Source organism: Oncorhynchus clarkii, chromosome 2 (assembly GCF_045791955.1).
Source record: "Oncorhynchus clarkii lewisi isolate Uvic-CL-2024 chromosome 2, UVic_Ocla_1.0, whole genome shotgun sequence".
NCBI classification, from domain to species: Eukaryota; Metazoa; Chordata; class Actinopteri; order Salmoniformes; family Salmonidae; genus Oncorhynchus; species Oncorhynchus clarkii.
In genome coordinates this window covers 10,403,888-10,421,708 of record NC_092148.1, presented here as the reverse complement: position 1 = coordinate 10,421,708, position 17,821 = coordinate 10,403,888, and the positions used below count along the sequence as shown (strand labels likewise).

Genomic DNA, 17,821 nt, shown 5'->3' with positions numbered 1-17,821 from the left:
CCATTATCACCTTGGCTGCTGTAGGTTCATTCAGCTCAGTCGATCTACAAACACATAGTCTATTAGCTATACAATTGATTTAGTCAGAGTCAGCAGTAGCCTATAGGTCTATACTACCCTGTCATTTTTGTCATATAAAAAAAATATATATATATTTTTTGCTAATGTCTCCAGTCATATAAAGTGTCGTAGAATTGCATGAAATGTGTTTATTAACACAAAAAGAAAGGAGAAGAAAGGTATCTGACATAGCTTATAGCTTAGGCCTCCTCTATGCCAATACAGGGGCACTGCAGTCTTTTAACACAAACAGTGATTGAGTTATACTATCAGCTGTCACGTTCGTTCCACATCATTTTAATGATAAAGTGAAACTTAACAAAGACAAAAAACAAATAAACAATAAACTAACAATGAACCATGACAACAGAGATGCTACGTGCACTAACTCAAATGTACAATACATAGATAAAATAATGTACAATACATAGATAAAATAATGTACAATACATAGATAAAATATTGTACAATACACAGATAAATAGGGATGTCCACTCATTGTTTTTCTGCTCCCAAACTTGATATTTTAATAAAGCTTTGGTGATTAAGATTTATTTCAAAGATGTCTCATTAGCCAAACCCTTTGTCGATAGTCTTGACTACTTGGGGAATGCATTTGGCATGACAAAAAACAAACAAAGACGCAAGTCTTTTGTTCCACCTGAGCGAGTCTGACCACAAGTCAGAGATCACCATGATGACACACCAAATGTGTTTGATGTATTGCGGGAAAAGAGCAGGAATAGGCTTTTGTAGGGTCCAGTCCAAGCTGCTATCGGCATCGAAAGATTATCCAACTTGAATAACCGCTTGGAGGTAAGGACGACTGCCGCAATGTAGTTTACGGCGATACGAATATCACTTATTATTGATATCTACATAGCGCATTGATGTGAATTACACTGCTGCTCTCTCATTTAGCTATTTGTGCCTTACGGATTGTGGTTGTTGTGGATGGCTGTTCACAAATCTATATGTGTATTTGAACCCAATAATGGTTGAATTCAAGAAGTTTAAACTGCCTATGAATCATTGATTTTGAAACCAGTGGACAGCCAGTGAAATTGCGCACTTGCAACAGCTGCATAGCGCGGTTCCAAGCCTTTTATTGCTCAATCTAATTAATACTCATAGAAAACTAATCCATAGGCCTAGTGGACACATGCTCAACCTTGCAGACGTTTGATGGACTTAAAGGGACAATCTGTAGTTGCTATATAAATCATATATACAGTACCAGTCAAACGTTTGGACACACCTACTCATTCAAGTGTTTTTATTTATTTTGACTATTTACTGTAGAATAATAGTGAAGACATCAGAACTATGAAATAACACTTAAGGAATCACGTAGTAACCAAAAAAGTGTTAAGCAAATCCAAATAGATTTTAGATTCTTCAAAGTAGCCACCCTTTGCCTTGATGACATATTTGTACACTCTTGGCAAAGCATGCCATTCCATGAGGGCAGCATTTATTTTTCAACTGGAATCAATGAGCCCAATCAGTCCTCATTGACAACAAAATCATAAACAACAGAGTAGGGCTGGCTGGGGCAATAAATCAGACTGAGGTGAAAAGATAATCAATGATGTTCTTTTCTACACAGAAAATCATACAACATGATTATTGCCTAATGATCTTTGGAACTTCCCAATACCTTTCTGATGCATTTCAGTCACTTCAAACCATTCTGTCTTTAGATTTAAATACTGTCAAAAATACTGTCAGACTGATTCGTAATAGACTGTCATAGTCCAAATGAACAAATAAACAGAAACTGTGGCATAGCGATATCATCATTGAGGGAGAAAGGAAAGAGAGGGATGAGAGATGGAGGACAAGCAGTACTTTAAGAGTTCTCATGACATCTAGTGGTGAGTTTTGGAATATTTTTTATCTCCACAATCAACACATTGAACATTGATGATATCATCTTAAACCACAGAGCTACAGACAGACAAACAGACAGACAGACAGACAGACAGTATAAATTAAATAAAGTATAAATTAAATAAAGTATAAATTAAATAAAGTATAAATTAAATACTATAACAAAGTATCAAATTAAATTATTTTAAGTAAAGGTTTGTAAAGGTTTGTGTATCATGAGTTAATATTACAGGGAACAAAGGGATATGTGTAGTCTTGGTTAACCCAGGTAATTGTTCACCCAGGTAATTGTTCACCCAGGTAATTGTTCACCCAGGTAATTGTACTAGAACGAGGAGAAGAACTGGAACGAGGAGCTCCAACCTCTCTTTTTGCAAGTTACGGGCAGAATATCCCCTCCCCTTCAAAATTCGAAAGATGCTGACACCTGTGAAATCGTGATTTGTGCAAATAACCAGTGAAGAAAAAACCCAAAAGCAGAACTACTGCTGCTCGTTAACCTACACTTCCTGTTCAGCCTCATACAGATTCTACGGTACCAGTTGTGTTTACGTAGATCTGTCCATGAGAGATTAGACCATTCAATATGTCATGTTAAGTATTCCCTGATGAGTTTGTTTAAGTTTGTAACTGTTTACAGCCACATCCTTTCAACATGGAGAACTGGGTAATATTTGGTGTATATGTTGATCAATAAGATTACAACCTATTTTCACCCACTAAAAAAGACAGCCAAAAGTTTCAAATCAAATCAAATCTACATATTTGATGTTATTGCGGGTGTAGCGAAATGCTTGTGGTCCCAGCTCCAACAATGCAGTACTATTTTTCAATTCACAACAATACACACAAATCTAAAAGTAAAATAATGAAACATATAAATATTACGATGAGCAATGTCGGAGTGGAATTGACTAGAATACAGTAGAATACAGGACATACATATGAAATGAGTAAAACAGTATGTAAACATTATTATAGTGACAAGTGTTCCATTATTCAAGTGGCCAGTGATTCCATGTACATCAGGCAGCAGCCTCTAAGGTGCAGGGTTGAGTAACCGGGTGGTAGCCGGCTAGTGACAGTGACTAAGTTCAGTGATTAAGTTTCAGTTTCTCGGTCCCAGCTTTGATGCACCTGTACGGACCTTGTCTTCTGGATGACAGCGGGATGAACAGGCCGTGGCTCAGGTGGTTGATGTCTTTGATTATCTTTGTGGCCTTCCTTTGACATCGGGTGCTGTAGCTTTCCTAGAAGGCAGGCAGTGTGCCCCCGGTGATGCATTGGGCATACCGCACCACCCTCTAGAGAGCCTTGCGGTTGCAGGTGGCCCAGTTGCCGTACCAGGCGGTGAAACAGCCCGACAGGATGTTTTTTTTATTTTTATTTATTTTACCTTTATTTAACCAGGTAGACCAGTTGAGAACAAGTTCTCATTTACAACTGCGACCTGGCCAAGATAAAGCAAAGCAGTGTGACACAAACAACAACACAGAGTTACACATGGAATAAACAAACGTACAGTCAATAACACAATAGAAAGAGAAAAAAAGTCTATATACAGTGTGTGCAAATGGCGTGAGGAGGTAAGGCAATAAATAGGCCACAGTAGCTAAGTAATTACAATTGAGAAAATTAACACTGGAGTGATAGATGTGCAGAATGATGTGCAAGTAGAAATACTGGTGTACAAAATGGCAAAAAAGTAAATAAAAACAATATGGGGTTGAGGTAGGTTGTTGGGTGGGCTATTTACAGATGGGCTGTGTACAGCTGCAGCGATCGGTTAGCTGCTCAGATAGCTGATGTTTAAAGTTAGTGAGGGAGATATCAGTCTCCAACTTCAGGGATTTTTGCAATTTGTTCCAGTCATTGGCAGCAGAGAACTGGAAGGAAAGGCGGCCAAGGGGGGTGTTGGCTTTGGGGGTGACCAGTGAGATATACCTGCTGGAGCGCGTGTTACGGGTGGGTGTTGTTATGGTGACCAGTTAGCTGAGATAAGGCGGAGCTTTACCTAGCAAAGACTTGTAGATGACCTGGAGCCAGTGGGTCTGGTGATGAATATGTAGTGAGGGCCAGCCGACGAGAGCATACATGTCGCAGTGGTGGGTGGTATATGGGGCTTTGGTGACAAAACAGATGGCACTGTGATAGACTGCATCCAGTTTGCTGAGTAGAGTGTTGGAGGCTATTTTGTAAATGACATCGCTGAAGTCGAGGATTGGTAGGATAGTCAGTTTTACGAGGGTATGTTTGGCGGTGTGAGTGAAGGAGGTTTTGTTGTGAAATAGGAAGCCGATTCTGGATTAAATTTTGGATTGGAGATGTTTAATATGAGTCTGGAAGGAGAGTTTACCGTCTAGCCAGACACCTAAGTATTTGTAGTTGTCCACATATTCTAAGTCAGAGTCGTCCAGAGTAGTGATGCTAGTTGGTCGGGCAGGTGCAGGCAGCGATCGGTTGAAAAGCATGCATTTAGTTTTACTAGCGTTTAAGAGCAGTTGAAAGCCACGGAAGGAGTGTTGTATGGCATTGAAGCTCGTTTGGAGGTTTGTTAACACAGTGTCCAAAGAAGGGCCAGAAGTATACAGAATGGTGTCGTCTGCGTAGAGGTGGATCAGGGAATCACCCGCAGCAAGAGTGACATCGTTGATATATACAGAGAAAAGAGTCAGCCCGAGAATTGAACCCTGTGGTACCCCCATAGAGACTGCCAGGCCCTCCGATTTGACACACTGAACTCTATCTGAGAAGTAGTTGGTGAACCAGGCGAGGCAGTCATTTGAGAAAACAAGGCTGTTGAGTCTGCCGATAAGAATACGGTGATTGACAGTGTCGAAAGCCTTGGCCAGGTCGATGAAGACGGCTACACAGTACTGTCTTTCATCGATGGCGGTTATGATATTGTTTAGTACCTTGAGCGTGGCTGAGATGCACCCGTGACCAGCTCAGAAACCCGGACTGCACAGCGGAGAAGGTAAAGTGGGATTTGAAATTGTCAGTGATCTGTTTATTAACATGGCTTTCGAAGACTTTAGAAAGGCAGGGCAGGATGGAATAGGTCTGTAACAGTTTGGGTCTAGAGTGTCACCCCTTTTGAAGAGGGTGATGACAGCGGCAGCATTCCAATCTTTAGGGATCTCGGACGATACGAAAGAGAGGTTGAACAGACTGGTAATAGGGGTTGCAACAATGGCGGCGGATACTTTTAGAAAGAGAGGGTCCAGATTGTCTAGCCCAGCTGATTTGTACGGGTCCAGGTTTTGCAGCTCTTTCAGAACATCTGCTATCTGGATTTGGATGAAGGAGAAGCTGGGGAGGCTTGGGCAAGTAGCTACGGGGGGTGCGGAGCTGTTGGCCGGGGTTGGGGTAGCCAGTAGGGTTGGGGTGGCCAGCCGTAGAGAAATGCTTATTGAAATTCTCGATTATCGTGGATTTATCGGTGGTGACAGTGTTTCCTATCCTCAGTGCTGTAGCCTTAGCTTTCCTAACTGACTGCGTGTATTGTATACAGACCTGGAAAGTATGACAGAACTTTGCAGGCAATCTCTGCAGTAGATTGCAACTCCTCCCCCTTTGGCAGTTCTATCTTGATGGAAAATGTTGTAGTTTGGGATAGGAATCTCAGAATTTTTGGTGGCCTTCCTAAGCCATGATTCAGACACGGCAAGGACATCAGGGTTGGCGGAGTGTGCAAAAGCAGTGAGTAAAACAAACTTAGGGAGGAGGCTTCTGATGTTAACATGCATGAAACTGTTAATGTAATTTAATTATGCCAATGTGCTTTCATTAATTGAAAACCCTTAATCTATTTTATGAGAATTTGTAAGATTCTTGTTTGCATAAAATAGACGCAGACCAGTCTTTCAATAATAGATAACAGAATTTATTCTCGGAGCGCGCTGCCACTTAACCACGAACAACAGTTTATATACAGATCATGACGTCATTTCATTACTTTAACAGAATCCCCTCCTCTCGACCGGGACAAAGTGAGGTGAAAAGTTCATTCTAACTTACTAACACACTCCCAGGTAACTTTTGACCCCTCAACATTATCAATCACCACTGAGCTGACAGTTCTAATTAACAGAAAACTTAGGAATGCACTCACTGTCTTATCTAAAAACCCCAGAGCTAAGTTTCTGTAGGGTCAACCATAGGCTAACGACCTTATCTGTTTTCACAGTCCCCAACCCATTCGTTTCTTCCTAGTTGAAATGGTGTTCATTAACTTTAATTACTCCTTTTCCGTGTCTCACAATCCCTTCTTATGAACTCATATTGTTAATCAGATATAATAAAACAGAGTATAAGTTTTACTTAGTTACAGTTCTATTTAAAATGATTTGTTTAGTCATTTAATCATAATTTTACCAACAATCCACCCTCAAAATGACTTAACAACTCATACCATCATTAAACACTACATGGAAATATAAATGATATACTAGAAGAAGACAATCAATACATGTATGTACATAATCAACTTCAATGACTGTTCTAACCTACATCAGAATCTTAATTCTACTTATCAGGATTTTCTGTTAATCTTCATGAAAAAACTGTCTATACATTGAAACAAGAAAACATCTACATTTCCTAAACATCACATATGGTCTCCTCGCGAGTGAAAGGATCCGGATTCTTCTATTACGTCCAAGCCATGTATTTTATATTCCACTGGTCAGAGTTTAGGATTGGTCCATATATCACCATCTGAAGTGTCATCGATTTCTCCAGAGTCCTGGAAATGATAACTTTCATACACGCAATCAAACACACCCGCACAAAACTAACACAGTCACACAGGTGAAGGTAGCCCATAACACAGTAATCATTTTTCCATCTTCCAAACACACTGTCAACCCAATTAGTCAGAGAAGTATCCACCCCTGAGTTTACTGCCAACTCGTGAACTAGGGTGTGTAAACCAGACAAGGCCTTGGTCACTGATCCATCCGAAACTATATCCTTGGAGTCCAAATTACCTCCATACACTCCCACCCTTTTCAGCCAGCAAACATCCAAGACTATTCTATTCTGCCAAGTCATTCATTACATCTCTAATATAATTGGTGAAGCGCTGTGGATTTTTAATAGATATAATTGATCCAATCCACATTCTCATTGAGAGTGGACCACCAAAAAATACTTGACTCTAATCCTGCCAGGATCTAATTTATAGCTTTGATCTCATCTGCCACCCCCCCGTGGAACCACAATGTTATTAATACAAACCCTATCATCAAAAGACCCAGACAGAGTACTTATTTTCTCCTGTTTAGTCAACATCATTTCATGGTGTTGAATGAGTGTGAAAGGCATTCTCAAATGTACTTAATGTCTTTTAAATGATTTGTTCAGTCATTTAATCATATTTTTACCAACAGAAACCAAGGCTTTTACGGTTACAGAAGTCAACAAATGAGAGCGCCTGGGGACACGCAGGGCCTGGGTTAACCTCCACATCACCCGAGGAACAGAGGAGGAGTAGGATGAGGGTACCATGGTGTTGAAGGCTGAGCTGTAGTCAATGAACAAATAAAATCAAATAAAAGTTTATTTGTCAGGTGCGCCGAATACAACAGTGAAATGCTTACTTACAGGCCCTAACTAACAGTGCAATTTTTAAGTAAAAAATTGGTATAAGGGGGCCTCCCGGGTGGCGCAGTGGTCTAGGGCACTGCATCGCAGTGCTAGCTGTGCCACCAGAGAGGGGTTGGCGGGTGGGACAATGCCAATAGTCCAGGTAGCCATTTGATTACCTGTTCGGGAGTCTTATGGCTTGGGGGTAAGCTGTTGGTACGGCAACAGCCTTTTGGTCCTAGACTTGGCGCTCCGGTACCGCTTGCCATGCGACAATAGAGAGAACCGTTTATGACTGCAGGGGTCATGGGGTCTTTGACCATTTTTAGGGCCTTCCTCTGACACTGCCTGGTGTAGAGGTCCTGGATGGCAGGCAGCATAGCCCCAGTGACGTAGTGGGCCGTTCACACTACCCTCTGTAGTGCCTTGATGCAACCAGTAAGGATGTTCTTAATGTTGCAGCTGTAGAACCTTTTGAGGATCTGACGACCCATGCCAAATCTTTTTAGTTTCCTGAGGGGGAATAGGCGTTGTCGTGCCCTCTTCACTACTGTCTTGGTGTGTTTTTACCATTCTAGTTTGTTGGTGGATGTGGACACCAAGGAATTTGAAGCTCTCAACCTGCTCCACTACAGCCCCGTCGATGAGAATGGGGGCGTGCTCGGTTCTCCTTTTACTGTAGTCCACAATCATCTCCTTTGTCTTGATTATGTTGAAGGATAGGTTGTTATTCTGGCATCACTCTGCCAGGTCTCTGACCACCTCCCTATGGGCTGTCTCGTCTTTGTCGGTGATCTGGCACTGTTGTGTCGCCTGCAAACTTAATGATGGTGTTGGAGTCGTGCCTGGCCATGCCGTCATGAGTGAACAGGGAGTACAGGAGGGGGCTGAGCACGCACCCCTGTGGGGCTCCAGTGTTGAGGATCAGCGTGGGGGATGTGTTGCTACCTACCCTCACCACCTGGAGGCGGCCCGTCAGGATGTCCAGGATCCAGTTGCAGAGGGAGGTTTTTAGTCCCAGGATCCTTAGCTTAGTGATGAGTTTGATGGTCCTATGGTGTTGAATGGTGAACTCTAGTCAATGAATAGCATTCTCACATAGATGTTCCTTTTGTCCAGGTGGCAAAGGGTAGTGTGGAGTGCAATAGAGATTGCATCATCTGTGGATCTGTTTGGGCGGTATGCAAATTGGAGTGTCTAGGGTTTCTGGGATAATGGTGTTAATGTGAGCCATTACCAGCCTTTCAAATCACTTCATGGCTACGGACATGAGTGCTACGGGTCTGTAGTCATTTAGGCAGGTTGCCTTGGTGTTCTTGGGCACAGGACTATGGTGGTCTGCTTGAAACATGATGGTATTACAGATTCAATCAGAGACATGTTGAAAATATCACCAATATAACCTGCCCGTTGGTCAGCACATGCCCGGAGCACACGTCCTGGTAATCCGTCTGGCCCTGCGGCCTTGTGAATGTTGACCTGTTTAAAGGTCTTACTCAATACCAACTCACGTCGGCTGAGGAGAGCGTGATCACACAGTTGTCCGGAACAGCTAATGCTCTCATGCATGCCTCTGTGTTGCTTTCCTCGAAGCGAGCATAGAAGTGATTTAGCTCGTCTGGTAGGTTCGTGCCACTGGGCATCTCACAGCTGTGCTTCTCTTTGTAGTCTGTAATAGTCTGCAAGCCCTGACACATAAGACGAGCATCGGAGCCCTGTGTTGGCGCTTTGCCTGTTTAATAGTTTGTTGGTGGGCATAGCAGGATTTCTTATAAGCTTCTGGGTTAGAGTCCCGCACCTTGAAAGCGGCAGCTCTGCCCATTAGCTTGGTGCGAATGTTGCCTGTAATCCATGGCTTCTGGTTGGGATATGTAAACTCAGCATAAAAAGAAACATCCCTTTTTCAGGACCCTGTCTTTCAAAGACATTTGTACAAACCCAAATAACTTCACAAATCTTCATTGTAAAGGGTTTAAACACTGTTTTCCATGCTTGTTCAATGAACCATAAACAATGAATGAACATGCACCAGTGGAACGGTTGTTAATAGACTAACACCAAACAGACGGTAGGCAATTAAAGTCACAGTTATAAAAACTTAGGACACTAAAGAGGCCTTTCTAAAGACTCTGAAAAACACCAAAAGAAAGATGCCCAGGGTCCCTGCACATCTGCGTGAATGTGCCTTAGGCATGCTGCAAGGAGGCATGAGGACTGCAGATGTGGCCAGGGCAATAAATTGCAATGTCTGTACTGTAACACGCCTAAGACAGCACTACAGGGAGACAGGACGGACAGCTGATTGTCCTCGCAGTAGCAGACCACGTGTAACATCATCTGCACAGGATCAGTACATCCGAACATCACACCTGCAGATGGCAACAACAACTGCCGGAGTTACACCAGGAATGCACAATCCCTGTATCAGTGCTCAGACTGTCCGCAATAGGCTGAGAGAGGCTGAACTGAGGGCTTGTAGGCCTGTTGTAATGCCCTCACCAGACATCAACGGCAACAACGTCGCCTATGGGCACAAACCCATCGTTGCTGGACCAGACAGAACTGGAAAAAAGTGCTCTTCACAGACGGGTCACGGTTTTGTCTCACCAGGGGTGATGGTCGGACTCGCGTTTATCGTCGAAGGAATGAGCGCTACACCGAGGCCTGTTCTCACCGCTACACCGCATCATTGGACTGAGCTTGTTGTCATTGCAGGCAATCTCAATGCTTTACGTTACAGGGAAGACATCCTCCTCCCTCGTGTGGTACCCTTCCTGCAGGCACATCCTGACATGACCCTCCAGCATGACAATGCCACCAGCCATCCTGCTCGTTCTGTGCGTGATTTCCTGTAAGACAGGAATGTCAGTGTTCTGCAATTGCCAGCAAAGAGCCCGGATCTCAATCCTTTTGAACACGTCTGGGACTTGTTGGATCGGAGGGTGTGGGCTCAGGCCATTCCCCCCAGAAATGTCCAGGAACTTGCAGGTGCCTTGGTGGAAGAGTGGGGTCACATCTCACAGCAAAAACTGGCAAATCTGGCGCAGTCCATGAGGAGGAGATGCACTGCAGTACTTAATGCAGCTGGTGGCCACACCAGATACTGACTGTTACTTTTTATTTCCCCCCCCCCCCCTTTTTTCAGGAACACATTATTGCATTTGTTAGTCATGTCTGTGTAACTTGTTCAGTTTATGTCTCATTTGTTGAATCTTTTTATGTTCATACAAATATTTACACGTTAAGTTTGCTGAAAATAAATGCAGTTGACAGTGAGAGGACGTTTCTTTTTTTGCTGAGTTTATGTACAATGTTAGGGTTCGTTCCTTACGTCCTTTGTCAATCATTGGTTCATTGGTGAAATTAGCATTATTACAATATCTTTAATTGAATCATTCAAAAACCTTTATTATTGCAATTGCAGACAGAAGTTGACAAACAGGAACATAGCACGCATGTTTCTGAGTAAGTTCTGCATCAAACAAAAGATCTCCAATTGTTTTATTAAAACCTGTCTAGGACACAGGTTCCGCTAGCGGAACCTCCCCCCCCAACATTCCGCTGAAAAGGCAGCGTGGGAAATTCAAAAATGTTTTTTAGAAATATTTAACTTTCACACATCAACAAGTCCAATACAGCAAATGAAAGTTAACCATCTTGTTAATCTACCCATCGTGTCCGATTTTTTAAATGTTTTACAGCGAAAACACAACATATATTTATGATCGATCACCACCAAATCCAAAAAAACACAGCCATTTTTCCCAGCCAAAGATAGAGTCACAAAAGCAGAATTAGAGATAAAATGAATCACTAACCTTTGATAATCTTCATCAGATGACACTCATATGACATCATGTTACACAATACATTTATGTTTTGTTCGATAATATGCATATTTATATCCACAAATCTCGGTTTACATTGGCGCCATGTTCAGAAATGCCTCCAAAATATCTGGAGTAATTACAGAGAGCCATGTCATATAACAGAAATAGTCATCAGAAACTTTGACGAAAGATACAAGTTTTACATATAATTAAAGATACACTGGTTCTTAATACAACCGCTGTGTCAGATTTTTAAAAAACTTTACGAAAAAAGCATACCATGCAATAATCTGAGACGGCGCTCAGACGAAAAAATATTTCTCCGCCATGTTGGAGTCATGATCTTTCATCAGAATGCAGTGCAAGGAATCCTAGTTCCGCAATAAATCACTGTTTTTTTCGATAATGTCCATTACTAGTGTCCAATTAGCTACTTTTACTAGCACGTTTAGTTCACATGTCCAAAAGCTGGCGCTGGTCCAGGCGAACTCGGACGAAAACGTCAAAAAGTTATATTCCAGGTCGAATAAACTGGTCAAACTAAGTAGAGAATCAATCTTCAGGATGTTATTATCATATATATCCAATAACGTTGCAACCGGAACATTCGTTTTTGTCTACAGAGTAATGGAACACAAGGCGATATAATGACTACTGCGCGTAACCAGAAACTGGCATTCTGCCAGACCAGTGACTCAAATAGCTGCCATCCGGTCCCACATCACACTAGAGGCTTCATTCCACGTTCTACTGACTGTTGACGTCTAGTGGAAGGCGTAGGAAGTGCAAACAGATCCATATCTTATTTGGATGTGAATAGGCGACGAGTTGAAAATCAACCAGCCCCAGAATTTCCACTTCCTGGAAGTTTGCCTGCCCTATGAGTTCTGTTATACTCACAGACATAATTCCAACAGTTTTAGAAACTTCAGAGTGTTTTCCATCCAATAGTAATAATAATATTAGCATCTGGGACAGAGTAGGAGGCAGTTCACTATGGGCACGCAATTCATCCAAAGTGAAAATGCTGCCCCCTATCCCTAAAAGGTTCAACCCTAAGTCGCGCCCTGGAGATGTCACTGCTTACGTCATCATCCTCTACTCCTGGGACCAGAACCATGCCAACAAAGCTGTAGAAACAGGGCCTTTATTGTTAGCTAAACACTTAGCAGTAAATGTCCCCTTCCCCCAAAGTTGATTCGTTGTGGAATGTTTACCTAATCTCCTTCACTCCCCTGCAGAGTTCTGTCTAAGTCACATTTCTAAGAGGAGCCTCTTTATAATGAGGCAGAAAGAGAGAGAGAGAGAACTAAAATACAACTGTAGAACAATATTAAACTTCTACAATGAATATATGTTGTTAATCCATGTCATCATTCATGCACGATTCCTTGAAACACAAGATGTTACAGTTTCTGATGTCCCATTGGTAGGATTTACATGATCGTACCTCGTCGAATTTATTTTCCAATGATTGTATATTAGCAAGTAATACTGACGGTAATGGCAGCTTTCCCACTCGCCGTCTGCGGATCCTTACGAGGCACCCTGCTCTGTGTACTCTGTACCTGCGGCTCTTTCTCTTGCCAATGACGGGGATTTCGGCCTTGTCGGGTGTTCGAAGTACATCCTGTGCATCCTGCTCTTTGAAGAAAACATCTCATCTAATCCAAGATGAGTGATCGCTGTCCTGATATCCAGAAGCTATTTTTTGCATTAAGATACGGTGGTAGAAACATTATGTACAAAATAAGTTACAAATAATGCAAAAAACCCCCACATAATAGCACAGTTGGTTAGGCGCCCGTAGAAATGCTGCCATTTCCTCTGGCCCCATTTTATGTCATTCTTAGATAGGTATTCCTCTTGTCCAGATGGAATAGGGCAATAAGGCAATGTGCAGTGAGTTGTATTTGAAGTTTAATTTCCAATGTGTTATGTTTTGTATATTTATACAACAATTCCATGTGTTATCACTGTGCCGAATCTAATAGCACAACCAAATGACCTGGATTTCAGAGATTACATTAAAGTACATGGTGCATGTTATCAATGCCATTCGTGATTCTGCTCAGATTATTATATTAATTGTGAAGATCTCCACACTCTGGTGATCTCTGCATGCTCTTGAACATGCATGCTTTCTGTGATTACATAAGACATTTGTTACTGTAAACTCAAAATGTGGAAATGGATGTGGGTTAAACATTACATAAGTTAAATACTGTTACATTGCAATTATATACATTCGTTTGTAAGAAAGCCTTAACTTCAGGCGATTTACTGTATTACAAAAGTAATATTGAATTGTTTTTGGTTGACAATGCAACCAAATAATAACATTTAAAGGACATGTAACTGCTGCTTGAATAGTTGCATCTGAGACACAGCTTTAATCCTATTCTTTAACTTGTATTAATGGTTGAGATGGAGATGTGAATCCAACATAGCCTAACTTGTCAAGATAAAGATATTTACTGTATTGCAAAAGTGATGTTGAATTGTGCTTGGTTGTCAATGGAACCAAATATTAACATTTGAGGGAGATGCATCTTCTAATTGGATAGTTCCATCTGTGCCACGGAGTCTGGCTGCAATTAGTGTCTTCAAATTAATAATTTATATGTTGGATTCATGTCTCCATTTCAACCAAAAATCTAAGTTAATTAGCACTAAATCAAACTTTGTTTTTTTAAATAGTTTGATTTAGTCCTATTCTTCAACTTGGATTGTTGGTTAACATGAAGATGTGAATCCAACATTTATTAACTTGTAGATTCCATTGGAAAAGCCTAGGCCTATATCTATTGTCTATTTTTAGTAGAATCCTGGGCTGAATTTAAACAGCTGTTGATGACTTCCCAATTCTATATAAGCAAATAACGTTGATAAAGTATGGTTACATTTCATTTGCTGTTAAATCTACCCATTGGAATGACTTAAATAGCATTAGTGAATCTATCTGGGGCGGCAGGGTAGCCTAGTGGTTAGAGCGTTGGACTAGTAACCGGAAGGTTGCGAGTTCAAATCCCCGAGCTGACAAGGTACAAATCTGTCGTTCTGCCCCTGAACAGGCAGTTAACCCACTGTTCCCAGGCCGTCATTGAAAATAAGAATTTGTTCTTAACTGACTTGCCTGGTTAAATAAAGGTAAAATAAAAAAATAAAAATAAAAAATTAGTGGAAATTTCCCAACAATCATGCTCAAGATAGCACAATGGTAAGTCAATGACAAAACTAAGCAGGGCTTGGTTAGAACCCTGAATGGGTGCCCAAAGCGATAGCTGTAGATAATTAAACTCTCCATCCAGTATGTGTTGCCCATCCTAGTGTATTTTCTTAGTTGATATGTTGAAGAGCTGACGTTGATTCAAAGTAATGAATTCAACATATAAGGTTCTGTTGAAAATTGGTTAACATGACATAATCCTGTGGTTGGAATGTCACCCTCAATGACTTTTTGCAAACCCACATCACAATAGGTTAACAAATTACGTTGAAACATTGATTTAATCAGTTGGTAATTATAGTGGTTTTAACATAGAACAAAGCCTTTCTAGTTCCTATGTTTTACTAAGAGGTTGTGTCAATACTGAACTAGGAAGAAGTGACTGGCACTGTCTATTCTGTCTTACACTTACAGGCCAAATACAAGACACACATCAGACAAATGTGACAAACAGAGAGAGTGGGAAAGCCACTGTTTATTCACAACAGTAAGACATTTATAAAATGACTTATTTGACATATAGAAAAGCTAAATGACATATAGAAAAGCATCCATCTCTGCTTCTCTTTCTCCTTGTCCTGTCCTCCTTCACTTCTTGGCAGAAGCATTCTGGGTGTGGAGCTGGTAGAGCTGTTCACAGGCAATGGAGAGGCCCACCACCAGAGAGACAAACTCCTCAAAGTTTACCTTCCCATCACCATTCTGGTCCAGATCCTTCATGATCGTGTCTATGGCGGCTGGGTCCTTCTGGGACTGAGAGATGGAGGAGATGAAGAGAATGAGTAAGAGAGAGAGAGATTGGGAGGAGGGGAGAAGGAGAGAGGGGAGAGGTAGATTGACTTTGGATACTCTTTAATAAAGTGAGAGAGAAATCAGAACGAGAGGGAAAGAGCGTGAGATGAGCGACAGAGAGAAAGTGTAGAGGGACATAAAAGAGAGAGGGATGTCAGTGTTACCTTCAGGAAGCTGGCCAGTTCTGTCTTCATCAGCTCTTTGAGCTCCTTCTTGCTCAGTGTGTTGCCATCACCATCCTTTTCAGAATAGAGATGGAACACCATGATCAGGGACTCCATGGAACGCTCCAGCTCAGATGGCATGGCTGCAGATATTGACACACTGAGGAGGGGAGAGAGACGTCATTTAGGGTGGGTGTACTACTGTAGTCCCTGTATCTAAATACACTTACACACTGGAGATCCTGCAACAGCCAGGCTGCTGGTTCAAACCCAACTCAGGCCAGTTCCATTAAATCACTACTTATCAGCTCTATTAGACAGATAATATAACCTACCCCACAATTAGTCTTTTATGCAAACAAACAATGCACTTTTAGAGAGGATAGGAGTTGGCCTTCTTTGGCTCTGTAATCACATTCCTTGGCTGCTGTAAAGTTGTTCCATTCCTTATCTGCTGTCGACCCCTGTTTCTTTTAGTGCCTACCCCATTTCTTTGGGAACAGCCAGCATATCTAACTGTGTAGACTGTCCTTTAACCTCTGGTTTTGCAATAGTTCAGTGTAAAGAAATCAGGCTGTTGAAAATTGGAGTAATAATGCCTATAAAAATGACTCGAACCCGCTGAGAATAACATTTGTAGGTCAAAGAGTTCTAAAACAAAAACATTGCGTCAATGAAACATGAAAAGGTTAGACTATAGATATACTACATTATGTTAATCAGTAAATAGTATGGCCCATAAAACTGCATAACAAACCATAGAATTACTGATTTTTGAATCAAAGCAAGCAAAGACTGACGAACATTTAAGCCAACAAGTTTGCCATTGACGATACAGATCATTAGCTAGGCACACTTTATAAACCCGAAACAGTTATTAAAGTTATTTGCGACCTGTTTATTACAGTAGATAACCTTGTCCGTTAAACGATGGACGCTACTGTATAGAATAAGCGAAAAAGTGTTACTTACCGAACTGAGAGCTGCTGGAGAACAGGGTGGGGAAGTAGCGTAACTACGAGAATTTAAAGCGTGCAGGCAACGCCCATCTGATTGGGTGTTTTAGCCTGTGTTTCCAAGAGACGATGTCTGAGAGCCTGGTCTCAGAGCATTTCGTATTATTATTTATGTAAATCCGAGACACACCATTTAGTATATGTCACCTTTCGTATGGTAACGTTATGTATTAAATTGTCGATTCATCCCCATTTCGTATGATATGTTACGAATTATAATTCTTATTATATGTTTCGAATTTGCAAAATGTACAGTATTTTACGAATTTGCTAAACGTACTATATGACAAGCATTTCGCTACACCCGCAATAACATCTGCTAAATATACTGAAAAAAATATATATATAAACGCAGCATGCAACAATTGCAAAGATTTTACTGGGTTTTACAGTTCATATAAGGAAATCAGTCAATTGAAATACATTTCTTTGGCCCTAATCTATGGATTTCACATGACTGGGCAGGGGTGCAACCATGGGTTAGCAGCCAGGCCCACCCACTGGGAAGCCAGGCCCAGCCAATCAGAATCAGTTTTTCCCCACAAAATGGCTTTATTACAGACAACAACCCCCCTCTCAGACGATCCCACAGGTGAAGAAGCCGAATGTGGAGATCCTGGGCTGGCATGGTTACACGTGATCTACGGTTGTGAGACGGTTGGACGTATTGCCAAATTCTCTAAAACGATGTTGGAGGCAGCTTATGGTAGAAAAATAAACATTCAATTATCTGGCAACAGCTCTGGTGGAATATCCATGTACCACATGAGGGAGGAGGATGTCTTCCCTGTAACGTACAGCATTGAGATTGCCTGCAATGACAACAAGCTCAGTCCGATTATGCTGTGACACACCGCCCCAGAGCATGACGGACTCTCCACCTCCAAATCGATCCTGCTCCAGAGTACAGGCTTCGGTGTAATGCTCATTCCGTTGACGATAAACGCGAGTCCGACCATCACCCCTTGTGAGACAAAACCGTGACTCATCAGTGAAGAGCACTTTTTGCTAGTTCTGTCTGGTCCAGTGACGGTGGGTTTGTGCCCATAGGCGACGTTGTTGCCGTTGATGTCTGGTGAGGACCTGCCTTAGTCCAGCCTCCCTCAGCCTATTGCGGACAGTCTGAGCACTGATGGAGGGATTGTGCGCTCCTGGTGTAACTGGGGCAGTTGTTGTTGCCGTCCTGTACCTGTCCTGCAGGTGTGATGTTTGGATGTACCGATCCTGTGCAGGTGTTGTTACACGTGG

General features: G+C 41.8%; 1 protein-coding gene across 1 annotated transcript; it reads right to left on the bottom strand.

Moving 5' to 3' along the window:
- Positions 1-15,056: 15,056 nt before the first annotated feature.
- LOC139379259 (protein S100-A1-like) lies at positions 15,057-16,551 on the bottom strand. The gene is made up of 3 exons (XM_071122061.1): positions 16,530-16,551; positions 15,558-15,717; positions 15,057-15,354 (listed from the first exon to the last, which is right to left on the bottom strand). The coding sequence occupies exons 2-3, from the start codon at positions 15,696-15,698 to the stop codon at positions 15,190-15,192; spliced, it is 306 nt and encodes a 101-aa protein (XP_070978162.1). The 5' UTR covers positions 15,699-15,717; positions 16,530-16,551; the 3' UTR covers positions 15,057-15,189.
- Between the last annotated feature and the right edge of the window lie 1,270 nt (positions 16,552-17,821).